Raw genomic sequence first — 13397 nt, 5'->3', positions numbered from 1 at the left:
TAAAAGAGGGTGTTTAGGAAGATGGCGTTCGTCTCCTGTTACAGTCAATGAAACATTAAGTGTGTCAGTCCCCATAGAGTGTTTGTGAGGTGTCAGGTTAGTGCCCTCCTCGGAGAGGCCCTCCTCATTGCTAGGGGTGTTTCAGCGTGTGTGTATGTGCATGCACCTATTTCTGTTTGTTTAATGAAGCCCTCTCAAGTGTAAAATGAGTCTAAACACCTGATCAGGCTCATGGTGTCAGCTTGACCAAGGGTGCTAATCTGATAGAGTAACTTTGTTAGACCATGTCTAGACACACACATGTGGTAATTTTGTTTGTGCTAAGCTTAGTAGTAACATCGTGATCAACTGTTAGCAGATAAAGTTCACATCAAGCAAAGTCTGACTGTGAATGTGAGGTATATACTGTAGTGTGACTGTGTTTATGGAAGAGTTCCCATAGCTGCTCAAGGAGCATGACTAAAGTTCCCAGAGAGAGGAGACTGTGGAAACCCAGCAACAGTTTGACTATTCAAGCCATAAAAAGATACTCCAATTTTCTCCTCTCCTGGGACAGAGGTGTCGCTTCGACTTAAGAGTTCAGGATTTTGGAACAAACAGCTTTGTGTCCTGCTGAGTGGCATAACAGACCTTGCATAAGTTGAGCATACTGGCAACCCAACATGGCTTTGCGAGCTCTCTCTTTCTCCATCTGCTACTGCTCAGTCTGGGCTCCTGTGTTTATGATGACAAGGCTGTGACAGGGCAGTAATGACGCTGCATCAACCGGCCAAATGGGATGGATGACAAGTTTCAGTGACTGACAGTGGATTAGCTGTTCTCTTTCCCGCTTCCTTCGTGCTTTGATGGCCACAGAGTACTGTGAAGCAGTGAACGTCATTTATTTGACGTATGCCACGTTACACCTGTCATAAGTAACTAAATACAGATGTATATAGATTAGATAGACATATAGATTGCTGTATAAGGGACTAATATTATGTTCTCACTGTAAAGTAAACCATCCATGGGTGGCCCCTGTTCTTCCTAGCTCTTCAGCGGATGTCCTGAGTACAATAGGGTTCATATAGGGTAGGGAGCAGCATAAACAACCCAGTCCGGCTCATAGGGTCATATGTTAGCCATCATCCAGGCAATTAGCCGGAGTAATTCCATAGTTCTAAATATAAACCATGTCATTTGTTGTTAATGTTGAGACATTTTATCAAGACTGAGCACATCCTGAGGCAAAATGAGATGTCTAAGTAAAACCCAAGGTCTTGATTAACTTTTAATGGGACTGTATAATACTGAATGGATGGGAACAAGGGTGTAAAGAAGGGGATATATTTAGAATGCACTCTTTGTGTGTCTTCTGTGAGTTGGTTAGTGGAACAGAGCAGGGATTAGGGCTGATTTATGTATTATATTTCCATGGAAAATGATCCGGTGATGTAGGGAGTTGACAGGGAACAAAAGACGCCAGAGCTTGGGCTTCATGATTGTCCTGACTCGATGCCATTAAGTGTCACCCAACGCTCAGTTTCTCTCCTTTTCTCTCCCTCCTGCCCCTACCCTCCTCGCTGTCTCTCCTTTACCAAAAACCTTAAAACACCTTTCGGGGAATTACATAAACACATAGCTTTCCTGAAGATTCTTTCCACGATTAGGTGTAATCATTTAATCACTGATATCTTGGTGTTGACACACAAGGAGAGTGTAGAGGAAATGTTTGTTGGCTTGAAGTTAGCTGAAATGAGCCAGAACACCACACAGTAAGTAGCATAGCGTACGCACCTAAAGTTATTGTAGAAAAATAGATAAGCTTATCCTGTGCACAGACTAAACTGTCAACACTAGCGCTTTTAAGAAGCATACAGTAATTGCTTGGAAATTTACAGCATGAGGTCATAGCAAAATCTGAAATGAAGGCATACATTGAACACTGAGTTTATCTTCAGCCGCACTCTGTGCATTGTTTTTCTAAGATTAGGCAATAGGATGATAGGAAGCCATGGATAAGGATGGTGGAGGAGCTTTGAAGTTGGTAAAGGGAAGGGGCCAGGCAGGTATGTGTACTTGAGGGGGTGCTGAAAGAAACATCAGGTCAGCTGCAGTGAAAGAATGTGAGAAAAAAAAATATATATAAGTGCCAAACCTTTACCCTCAGAGACAATAACAGAGAGGATTTGAGTGTTGAAAATCATATAATTCAAAAGCCAGTCTGTTTATCAGTTTATGAAAACATACAAGGGCAATATACTGCCTGTCATCAGACCAGGCTTGATCCATTATTCCGTCTTCATTCCTCTGTGATTCTCCCAGCTGCTCCATAAGATATCATCAAAAGCAGGATAAAGGTTAGAAATGAAAGTCAAAACACTGTCACTGTTTTGATATTACTGCTCGAATTTTCAACTAAGGTACATGTCCTAAGTGATAAAACCTAATGGCAGTACATCAGTAGAGAACGGTTAAGTCAGAGATAGAGGACGCTTATGGCTTCATTCCCACTGGATTTACCTAAAGACTTGACTTCACTGCACAAAGCTGGCAAGATAAAACAGGAGTTAGAAGGTAGGTCGTCGCCAGACTGTGTTTTTACATCTTTGCTGTCTTAGGTGGCTTTGCACTGGGTCATATCAGGTATGTCACTGATTAGCCTGCCCTGAAGCCAGGTGTGTTCCTGCTTCCAGTTAAAATCGCACTTCCTGTCTGCATCCTCCCAGTTGGTTCATTGTGCTCGAACACACCATTAATTCACTCCAGCAGACGCCAGATACATTCCCCTAACATGGGACGGTCACCTCACTTCTTTCATTATAGCACATGTTCAACTTAACTTAACATAACATGAGCAGAACCTCAGAAACCCGGTTCAGGTTTTGTTAGAACAATCGCACCCTCCCCCAAACCTGGCTTCACATTTTATTGAGGAACCAGACAGTGTTTACGAAGAGCAACACAGACAAGAATCCTGCTGGGCTGTCACACTGAATGGAGATATATAATCAAACCTGTGTTTTCTGGTGGATTTGCAGAAATCTGTTTTCATCAAAACTCTTTAGAAATGCTTCACCCGAGGAGAGTCGGGAGAGTACTGCAGACATTCAAGTCAAGGGAGGGGGTCAAAATGGATAGAGATCAGGAAATAGTGGCAGATTATGAGACAGAAAGAAGGGAGAGAGACAAGAGAAATGGCTCAAGATTGTATTTAACTGCTACTGTAAGATATAGACGACAGAAAGAATTTGGATTTGGATAACATTTAAATTTCACATTTCTCATTTGGATAGTTCTAGAGGGATTGCACATGTCTCTTAGTATGACATATTTACTCTCTTAGAAGCATGTGTCTGGCAACAGGTGGGAGATGGCTAATCACTCACTGCGCGCACAGAGCTGAGTCACTGGACGTGGATGGGACTCAAGAGATTTATTAGATTAAGCTACATGAGTGTCGCTGGGAAATATGCTTTGTTTTGGCAACCGAGAGAATACACTGTTTTTGAACTGGTGAACACAGAGCTGTAAAGTGGGGGGTTGCCGAGTTGTCACAGTGCCAAGAAGCTCCAATTTCAGGGGAGCAGTGTTGTAATGACATCAGGGCAGTGTAATGCAGGTTGTCATGAGCGCAGCATGCTTGCCTTGATGTAATGTAACTCTGGCAATGGCACCTGAACTCACAGCAAGGGCACAGACGGTAAAACATTTAATATCATTAGTGATAGGGAGATCGAAAGAAAGAGGGAGAAAAAGAGACTCACAGAGAGAAGGAACAGGGGAGATATTGGCATGACTGGAAGAATGGAACAAATAGCCCATCAGACTGGCCATCAGGAGCAACAGGAGAATTCCCGGTGGCTGGCAAGCTGATTGGCCTGGAGTGTCAAATGCTGAAGAAAATGGGTAAATCAAAGAGAAAACACAAGCAGCTACAGTCCCCGAGAGCCGTACACCGCCAGCCCCTGCTTGCTCTTAACCTGATGGTATGAGCTCTGTCTGAATTATTATCCCAGTCTGTCATCAATAACCAATCAATCACTGCTTTTACCTCTCCTCCCTCCCATCTTTTTCCAGTATATATCTTGCCAAAGTGCTGCAGCGACTGTTTCTCTCTGATGAGACGCAACATATCAGCGTTCTCAGAAGACCAAGCCAGAAACACAAGCACTAATTTATCATAAACATAAAACCAAACAAAAATAGCTCGCAGGCTCTCCTCACTCTCACTTTGCCAAGAGGTTTTCAGTGCTGGGGAGAGGGGGAAGAATTGTGTGAGTTGGTAAAGGAAAAGTGAGCAAGACGGACAGGTTCCTATTTAGACAATATGCAATAAAGCACCCCACATGCATGCTAACCCCCCTTCTCATGCAACATTTAACCACACGGACCTCTGACAGGGCAGAATACCATGGCAGGGCCAAGTAAAGGTCTTGCTCGTGTACCACAGGTGGAATCAGTTTATCTGCTTGGAGCTAAGAACATGGCTCCAGTAAAAGCATATGCAGATGTGCACACATTCACGAGACATTTGTGGGCTTATAATCATATACATACAAGTATGCACATAGACAAACACACAGCTATGCCTGGAGCCTCAGACTTCCTCCCCTGGGCATAAAGTAGAAAGCACTATGGTCTTACAAATTTCGTTTACAAGGCACAAGATAAGTGCTGGAGTCACATAAAACACGCATGTGTGGTTCTTTTTGAACAAGTAACTATGTTTTGACTATGAGCTCAGAGAGGGGAGCCCCCTGTAACTATGTAGGGCTTAGAGTGGTATCAGTATGGCCGAGTTAGTCTTAACTGCATGACCCATGTTCGTGCACCATGTTGGCCTGCACATGCTCATAGGAGTGTCCTTATGCAAGGTAGTACCACCCCAGCAGTTGAAGGAATGCACACGTTGCAGGCGGACTAGCAATCAGTCCTTAGGAATAGTTGAACAACTGGAAAAATAAAACTTTCAGTGGAGCTGCAATGATAAGCATCATTTCACTAGGTGGTATCCCTCTTAAATCCAGCCCTGTAAAAAAAATGTGTGCAGCTCCTGATAAAGAGGCCGGCAGAGGTCAGATGCTTCATTGGCTCTTTTTATTTTGAAAGATAAGGAAGTGATGAAGTGTTTGAAAAGTTAACTGCACGGTGAACTCCCTGGTTATCAAACTACAAAAGCTATATATCACACTGTTCTCCTTCCCACTCCCAACCAAAACCTCGCCATTCTCCCCACCCTCAATCAGCCAGTCCCCCAAACTCTCCCCCTCTGCTCCAACCACATCCACACTCTCTCCCCTTCATGCCACCCTCTTCGACCTCCTTTCCACATCCATTTCTGCCAAGCAAACATCACCACAAAATTCTCCCAACTACTTGTTCATAATTCTTCTCTGATTAGGGCTGTCATTACTGAGGAAGACACTGTGAGGAGAAAGCCAAGAGGACACACAGGGAGCCTAAAACACACACAGCCAGACCCAAGTAGTGGAGAATAGCTGACCGCTGACGTAGCTTAATGTAGCTAAGCCATAACTTGGGGGGGGGGAGCCCCATTAACAGAGAGCAGAGCTGGATGACTGGCTGCAGCTGTGCTCGGCAAAGCCTGATCAGAGGCAAGTTGATTGATTACAATCACCTGCAATGCACTGCATAGCGTTGCAGAGCAGATCAACAAGAGAAGAAGGGGCTTGTTCACATGAAGTGGAAATTACACTTTGAATCTTGGATTACACTGGGTGATTCTGATTACTAGTCTGTGTGTGTGTGTGTGTGTGTGAAAGAGTGACAGAGAGAGAAAGAATGAGCAAGGGAGGACTCCAGATAGGAACAGGAGCAAGCTTAGGAAGAATTATGGCCAATAATAAAAACCAAGTTTTAATATCTTGTGGTTCGACTCAACCTTTCAGATTAGAATTAATTTTAGAAAGGCAGTAAATACTAAACATGGCGTTTCAAAGTGACATGAGGAGGAGAGGAATGGAGAAGTAGGGAGGGGTGCTGCAGCCAAAAAGACATCTAAGCTGATAAACCAGCCAGCAGCTGCAAGTTTAGTGAGTGCTAGAAAGCTCAAACACACCTGTATGAGTGTATATGATATAAGAAAAGCATGATAGGGGGAGATTACGTCACAGAATCAACCTGGTCAGCCAAGCGTGATCATTCACTATATTTAAGAAAACAGTGTATGTGTGTATGTGGAACATTTAAACATCACTTTACCCTAATTATGAAAAATAACTATTTGTCACTCACATCTAGTGGCATGCTGATAATTTTGGTTTAATTTGCACAGCAGTTTGGGCCCCTTCACAGGTTTATATGAGGACTGAATGGTGGCCTGTAAAGGTCAAGTGGCCGGTGGTTCGTGCAACATTTCCCTCTCCGACCATCTGCCTCATGGCCTAGCTCCAGCGGGAGGCTCAGGGGGGGAACAGAGCAGCTCGGGAGGGAGAGAGGGAGAGATTGAGAGGTGAGGGGTGACAAGGGAGAGAGTGCGTAGCCCCACGTACAGTGATGAGAAGTAATGTGAGGTACGATGAGGTAAACAGCCTGAGTGGAATAAGATGATGAGAATAAGCTGGCCCAGAGTAGGGGAACCTCTTACGTAAAGTTCAACAAAAAAAGATTGATTCTAAATGAAAAAGAGCGACAACATGTAAGAGCCAACTGGCTGTCTCTGTAGAGTGAATAACTGACATGAATGGAGAGAGAGTAAAACAGTTAAAATATAGCCAATTGGCAGACGACAAAGTACACACATAGTAATTCCTTGCACATTTCACACATTGTGCAGTGTATCATTGTTGATTCCCGAGGAAAACTGCATCCAAAAAAAAGAGGGACCCTCATCACAAAGGATTTCTTTGCTCAATATGTAAATATTCTAACAGAGGGAACAGTTTGTAACTTTCCCACAGAATTGGACACATGATAAATTGGTCAGTGCCATTACAATGGGATGTGCCCCTGTGACCGCAGGCGGACTGGGATTACAATATACGTAAGATGGAGATCGCTGCTTAACAATGTATCAATATAACGTCTATATCTTCCTCTGTGGTCAGAATATTTGAAAAACTAGATGAATCAATAACGGATGGTTTGGTTTTATCAGGTGAAACTATAATAAATGGTTTGGGTTTTATGCTAAATGAGGATAATTTCAACAGAGAGCAAAACCAAAATCCTTCATGTTAGCCTTGGAAACATGCAGTCTGAAGCCAAGAGCCTGATTCCTAGAAATCACATTAAAAGAAATATCGTAATGTTCCCAATTGTGTAAAACTATCTGCCTGCCAGAGATTCTTGCATCCTATTTTTCCCTGCAGCTTTTAAAATATGTAGTCAGTGCAGTCATAACAGGCAATCCACAGGGACTACATATATTCTAAAATGTGTCCTTGTCAGAAGGTGAAACAAAGCGCACACGCACAGTCATGCACAATTTGCACCACATTACAGTTTAGTGGCACCTCCAGAAAGTGCTGTTGCCATCTAGTGATGTGATGTAAAACAGCAACTTGTCATCCAATGTTGTAAGTGAGATGTTGACGGAGCGTGAAATTGTAAAACAAACTGAAGGATCAGTGAGCTTTATCTAGTTTGAGGCTAAATTATCTTTATCCCCAGCAAGAGGCCAGAAGAGAGCTTCTTTCCTTGAAGCTGAGACAAAGAATCAAGGTAAACTGATATTAGCAATAAAACCTTCCAGTTAGGGCTATATACACTCCAGTAATACACCAGTTTAACACCCAGCTAAAACTAAACAGAAACATGTACAGCATTAAAAAGATCACTTTAAGGTATATTATTTCTTTATTGATAATATTTGTGTTATACACACATACCCATCCACAGACATAATTTAAAAGAAAACACATTTCAAATAAGGCTTTAAGAGCTCTTGTCTGGTTAGACTTTAAGACAGTTGTTTATTTTTATGATCTGATCGCAGTTTAGGTGAAAGGATTATGGCACAAGCGCAACAGTTCAGCTTTGACAACAGTTACTGATATGCACCTCCTCCTCCTGACAATACAGCATATATGAAATAGCTATATGACAATTTTTATAGTACACTTGATCTGATGTGACATAGGATAGTACAGTATACAACAGGCAACTCTGTATTTAAGTTACAGTATCACAAAAAAAGTGAAGGCGTTCAATGACCATTCAATAATTTTGGTTGATTGAAAAGACTGTAACACACAATAAAATAAATAATGGTCCTCATTGAAGAATGTACAGTGGACAATGCATGCCCAGATTAGGATATACATTTCTTATTCCAACAAGTGTTTTTGTTGTTTCCATACTGCAAGAGACCTTTTCATATATTTCATTATTTGTAAGAACAAAAGATTTTCAACTGAATGAAGCTGATGAACTCCTTAGAGTAGGATTTATCACATGATAGCAGTGATAATGAAACCGTTATTGTTACATGTGAAATACGCAGGTGTGAATAAAAGGTTGTTTGTACAGTAAAATGGTCAGTAAGCTGTGTGAACAAGACGAAAAAAAAAACAAAAAGGAACCGTTCTGATGTCAGTGATAAGACCCGACGCTATGGAAACAGACATGCATGGACATCCTCTCACACTGTACACCTGTCCCAGGTACAGACACCTGTTCAAACTTGCACCTCTGACGAGTGTGCGTGTTTAGTACTCAGATGTGAGCTGCCCTTTACTCTGGATGAACCTCATGATGGTTTGGACCACCTCTGATGTAGTGCCCTGACCCCCGATATCAGCTGTGTGCAACTGCGAGAAAAAAACAAACACAAAACAGGATGCTCATAAACCACAAACATGGTCTAAAATTAATCAAATTAAGTTAAATGGCATCAAAGGCTATGGAGATTTCTGTCCTTGTGTAGTTCCCCACTGGGGAGAAATAAAATGCATATCATCTCTCAAAAATTAGCCAAAAACAGAAACCCATCTGCTGCTTTGGATGACAAGCAAACAGGTTTAAAATGCGCTCAAGGACCATAACGAATGTCAATGCCACACAATGTAAAATCAGATACCATACAGTGTAGCACTTCATAAGGGCTTTGTAATATTGAAACAACACAATGCTGCTTTGTGTGAACGTATTGTGATGCCCACTAGGAAGCACGCCAGACCTGCCAACAAGGCCTCTAAGCCTCTGTCACACAACAATGGCTTTGTGGCAGCGAGACAGGTGAAGGAAGACTTACCCTGGTTTCATTCATGGTGTTGAGGATTGCATTTCGGATCGAACTTGCATGGTCATAAAGCCTGAAGACATACAGGAAAAGTAAATATTTACATTACTGCTTAAAACAGTCACACTGTTACATCTCAGAGGGAACCACATGAAGGTATATACTTAAAAGTGTTTTATCTGGAAAAGCTTACTTAAGGTGGTCCAGCATCATGCAGCTGGCTAGCAGCATGGCAGTGGGGTTAGCAATGTTCCTGTTAGCAATGCTCTTCCCTGTGTTCCTTGTGGCCTAAGAGACCCAGAAAAATAGTCCAAGAAAGAGACAAAACTGAGTTAGAATATCTCAAAAAAGACAGGATTAACGATTTTTTTCATTATTCAGAAAACAGAGGGCGCAGTGTCCTACTAACCAAACAACTGCCAAACACTCACCGTTTCAAAGACGGCATAGACATGGCCATAATTAGCCCCGGGCACAAGGCCAGGCCCTCCCACCAGGCCCGCACACACGTTGCTCACCACGTTGCCATACAGATTGGGCATCACCATCACATCAAACTGCTGGGGCTTGGACACCAGCTAAAAACACAAACAAATAAGGTAACAGGTGAATCACTTAGATACAGCAACATATAGAAACTTTTCCAATCTCAGATGTGTGTCATTTAATTTCCCATCACCTGCATGGTGGTGTTGTCCACAATCATGCTGTCAAAAGTGATGTCTGGGTAACCAGAGGCCACTTCACGGCAACACTGCAGGAACAAGCCATCACCGAGCTTCCTTTTGGAGTAGAAAGGCCACACTCAACATTTCCAGCACTAAGAAATAATATTATGTAAAGACTCAGGAGGCCAGACAGCTTTTATGTTTACATTTGCATAAGAGAAACTCACATGATGTTTGCCTTGTGTACGGCAGTGACCCTGCGACGACCTTTCTCCCGGGCCAGTTTGAAGGCATAGTCAGCGATCCTGAGGGAATTGTTCCTGGTGATGATCTTGAGACTCTCCACGACCCCTGACACACTCTAAAAAGTGTAAATAAAGGAGAATGACCGATAAATGACAACAAAGGTTCAAGTAGTTGGTGCTGTTAATAATATAGTAACAATGTTGGGAGGGTAATGCATTTCAGAAGCTTTTTCCTGTTATATTTGTTAAGAAAACACCAAAGTCGAAAAGGTTATGAACAAAAAGTTTGGATAAAGCAATAGGTCAAACCAGAGTAACATCGCTGTGGTTTTTCCAATTACGGCGAGACATGACTGGTTTGTTTTGTTTTGGGGGGGGAAATTGTTTTTTTTCCCGAACTATTGAGTAGAATGAATATGTATAAATGAGACTGGATAGGCTTAGCAATGACAATAGTGCGCTGTGCTCCTCTAAGGCACTGCATGTTAATGTGCATTGGAGAGAGGGTGTGGGTTTTTTTTTCAGTTGGATACTTTCAGAATCTAGTTTCTAGTTTTTTCTAGTTTGTCTAACGTTACTTACCCTAGCTTTAACTATAAGTAGAGGTGTCCACACACAAACATTACTATTTATTTTAGGCTTATGCAAATTTTGTTTTGTTCTAAAAAGGTTATAACATCTAGTTATTATTTCATATTTTCACATTCCCATTTCAACTAAGAAACAGTATTTAATATGGATCTGTCATGCCAACAGTCTGTTTAATAAGGTTATCATTTGTACCAAGACTGATCAAGTATATCCTAATGTTTTTCCCTTGATAAATAAATGCTGTACTGTTAATAGTGCATGGCTAGTACCTCACTCCCATTTTCAAAAGAAGGGAAGAAGTTGGGGAGAAAGAGAGAGAAAATAGGTCTTTAAATGAGTATGCGTGTGTTTGAGCAGACAATAGGATTGATTGTGTTTCTGTTCTGTCTGACCTCGTGCTCCAGACTGCTGTACTCTCCCTCTGTGTTCTCCCTGATGATCATGATGTCAATGTTCTTGTGGCGAGTCTGGACTCCGGGGAGGGACTGGCAGTGCATCACGTTGGCATACAGGTCTAAACTTGTGCTTTAGATACACACATGGAACAAGAGAGGGAGGGGGAGAACAATGGGTCAACTGACATTACCAGACACAAAAAACCAAATTATGCAAGAAATGTAAGCCATCTGACAAAAGACAGCATTTATCAAGGGAACTTAATATTTCAATAAAACTCTTACCGAAGGAGATTATTTCTGGATTTGACAGATGGCGCCATGGTATGTTTGGTTTCTATGTTACCTATCAAGAGAGTTAAAGTAATATCACAGTTACACTTTAGTGTCATGGTCTTATTATAAACTACATGCTTCTCACAGCTGTGCTCTGCTGAAAATAAGCGTTTTGCTCACCTTTGAGGGCAACTCCATTACGGCGGATGGCAGTGATGGCATTATTGATATCATCCTCAGTCTCCACAGCAGAGTTCACATGCACCACTTCAAAGTCCACTGGAACGCAGCTGAACCTACAGCATCAATACGAACCACATAATGAGGCAATCCTTGACGGTCTGTAGTAAACACTTTGCACAGGATTTATTTTTAGTCTAACCAACCTGAAAACCTCTCGGACGTGATTTAACAGCTCCGGACCGATTCCATCTCCAGGTATGAGAGTCACAGTGTGTCTGCCTCCGTACTTTGCAGGCGGGGGCTGTAACAATGGCATTTTATACGTTATTAAGAGCAATGAACTTAAAAAGGACAACACTGCTGGTTTTGCAAGTTTTAAACCTACTATAAATCAACCATATATGTTTTTAGATTGATTTCCAACCTACCACCTTTAAATTAAAGCGAGTACAATATGAAAAATGCCCCTGCTGGCCAATCAATATTAATGCATTAATTTATCAAAACATAATGTGGAGTAATGCTCACTTTGGTGAATTGGCCTTTACAAGCAATTTTCAAATATGTGAAAGTCAGTTTTAATACCTCAGTGAAATGGAGAAAACAAAAATACTGGCAGCCCAGAAGGTAGGAACATTTCATTGAAACATCTGGAATACTTGTGTAATTGTTGGCAATACACATAATTTATAGTTAATGGGCTAGAAAATGCAAAACCTCCAGTTCAGTTCTACGAGGCCAAGCCAAAAAGGAAGTAGGTGTGTGAGGATAATGTTGAGCAGTAAAAGGTTTATAGAGTTATTTAGGCTGGGCAAATCATCGCTGTTGTTAATCAATCATTAATGTCATCATATTGTAGGTTTTTTTATATGTTAAACAAACCAGGATTACAATGGAATTACTAAACTAGATATATCCACTATTTGTTTGACATGTGATACAACACAACCTTACACATACTGTGGCGTACTAATGTTGACAGTAGGTATTCTGGTCAGTGTTATATTGTGATATTTGTTTAGTAAAGGAAAGGTAATGATCTTTCCTGTACGTGAAGTGATGCATTGTGATCGAGTAAACCACATCAGAGTAAGCTACTTACAATGTTTTCCCTCTGTAGTTGAAGATGGACAGCAAGGAAAGCAGAAAGACAAGAGTCAGTTGGACAGCTGCGTGAGAAGATCCAGGCAGCAGCAGGTACACAAGAGGCATAATAACCTCTCCCCCCCAAAGAGGGAGGAAAAACAGATATATAGCACTCCCAGGTTATGTTAAAACAGAACTTCGAAAGATTAACCCAAAGCCATACAGCTTAGAAATAAACAGTTTTATAAGAAGCAGTGACTTTTATGGACTAGAACTATTATAAACGTATTCAGTGTTAAAGACTAAATCACAGCTACTCAATGTAACAGGACTGAGACCCACAGAGACCATCTGATTCACTCACAGTCAACGAGCTCTTGTTCCTGTGACTGGTCAGAGTTGTTCCAAATACCTGAAATACAAAATAAACGTTAAATAATAGATGTTAAACCTTAATGCAACCTACTGTACCTCAGTGCTGCAGGAAGAAGCCTGCTAAGCCTGCCATTTCACTTGTGATGTTAACCATATGACCTTGTGCTCAGATTAAACAGTCGACTCTGACATGGAGCCGCATAGCAACGGTCACCACCCACTTCACAAAACCAACGCGTGTTCTCTTACTTTAACCGTATTTCCAAGGTGTCCACCCCAGAAAGGTTTAATGATTTTGGACATCGAGAGTACAGCACTGTGGGCAGCCATCTTGATTTGGAAGCAGTCGTCGCGTGCACGAGGAGGAGGAGGCGTTGTGCTCGTGCGATATAAT

At 41.8% G+C, this 13397-nt stretch overlaps 1 protein-coding gene across 2 annotated transcripts; it reads right to left on the bottom strand.

The window, feature by feature from the left end:
- Window positions 1–7781: 7781 nt before the first annotated feature.
- Window positions 7782–13376, bottom strand: idh3g (isocitrate dehydrogenase (NAD(+)) 3 non-catalytic subunit gamma). 2 transcript variants are annotated; one of them, XM_051425555.1, is made up of 13 exons: window positions 13253–13376; window positions 12993–13040; window positions 12645–12656; window positions 11746–11843; window positions 11540–11655; window positions 11369–11429; window positions 11081–11213; window positions 10080–10213; window positions 9864–9966; window positions 9616–9762; window positions 9378–9472; window positions 9197–9257; window positions 7782–8753 (listed from the first exon to the last, which is right to left on the bottom strand). In XM_051425555.1, exons 1-13 carry the CDS (start codon window positions 13331–13333, stop codon window positions 8652–8654), a joined length of 1191 nt encoding a protein of 396 aa, XP_051281515.1. In that variant the 5' UTR covers window positions 13334–13376; the 3' UTR covers window positions 7782–8651. The 2 variants fall into 2 exon arrangements, with proteins under 2 accessions (XP_051281515.1, XP_051281516.1); XM_051425556.1 differs by lacking the exon at window positions 12645–12656.
- Window positions 13377–13397: the final 21 nt, after the last annotated feature.

Source organism: Dicentrarchus labrax, unplaced genomic scaffold, assembly GCF_905237075.1.
Source record: "Dicentrarchus labrax unplaced genomic scaffold, dlabrax2021, whole genome shotgun sequence".
NCBI classification, from domain to species: domain Eukaryota; kingdom Metazoa; phylum Chordata; class Actinopteri; family Moronidae; genus Dicentrarchus; species Dicentrarchus labrax.
The sequence above is the reverse complement of the archived record's forward strand: the minus strand, read 5'-3'. Positions and strand labels throughout refer to the sequence as shown.

Coding starts and splice junctions, on each gene's coding strand:
- idh3g (XM_051425555.1), bottom strand. CDS start 13,333: ATGGCTGCCCACAGTGCTGTACTCTCGATGTCCAAAATCATTAAACCT. Junction 9,763..9,863: donor TGGACAACACCACCATGCAG/GTGATGGGAAAT, acceptor TTGTGTTTTTAG/CTGGTGTCCAAGCCCCAGCA. Junction 8,754..9,196: donor ACACCATGAATGAAACCAGG/GTAAGTCTTCCT, acceptor TTTTTCTCGCAG/TTGCACACAGCTGATATCGG.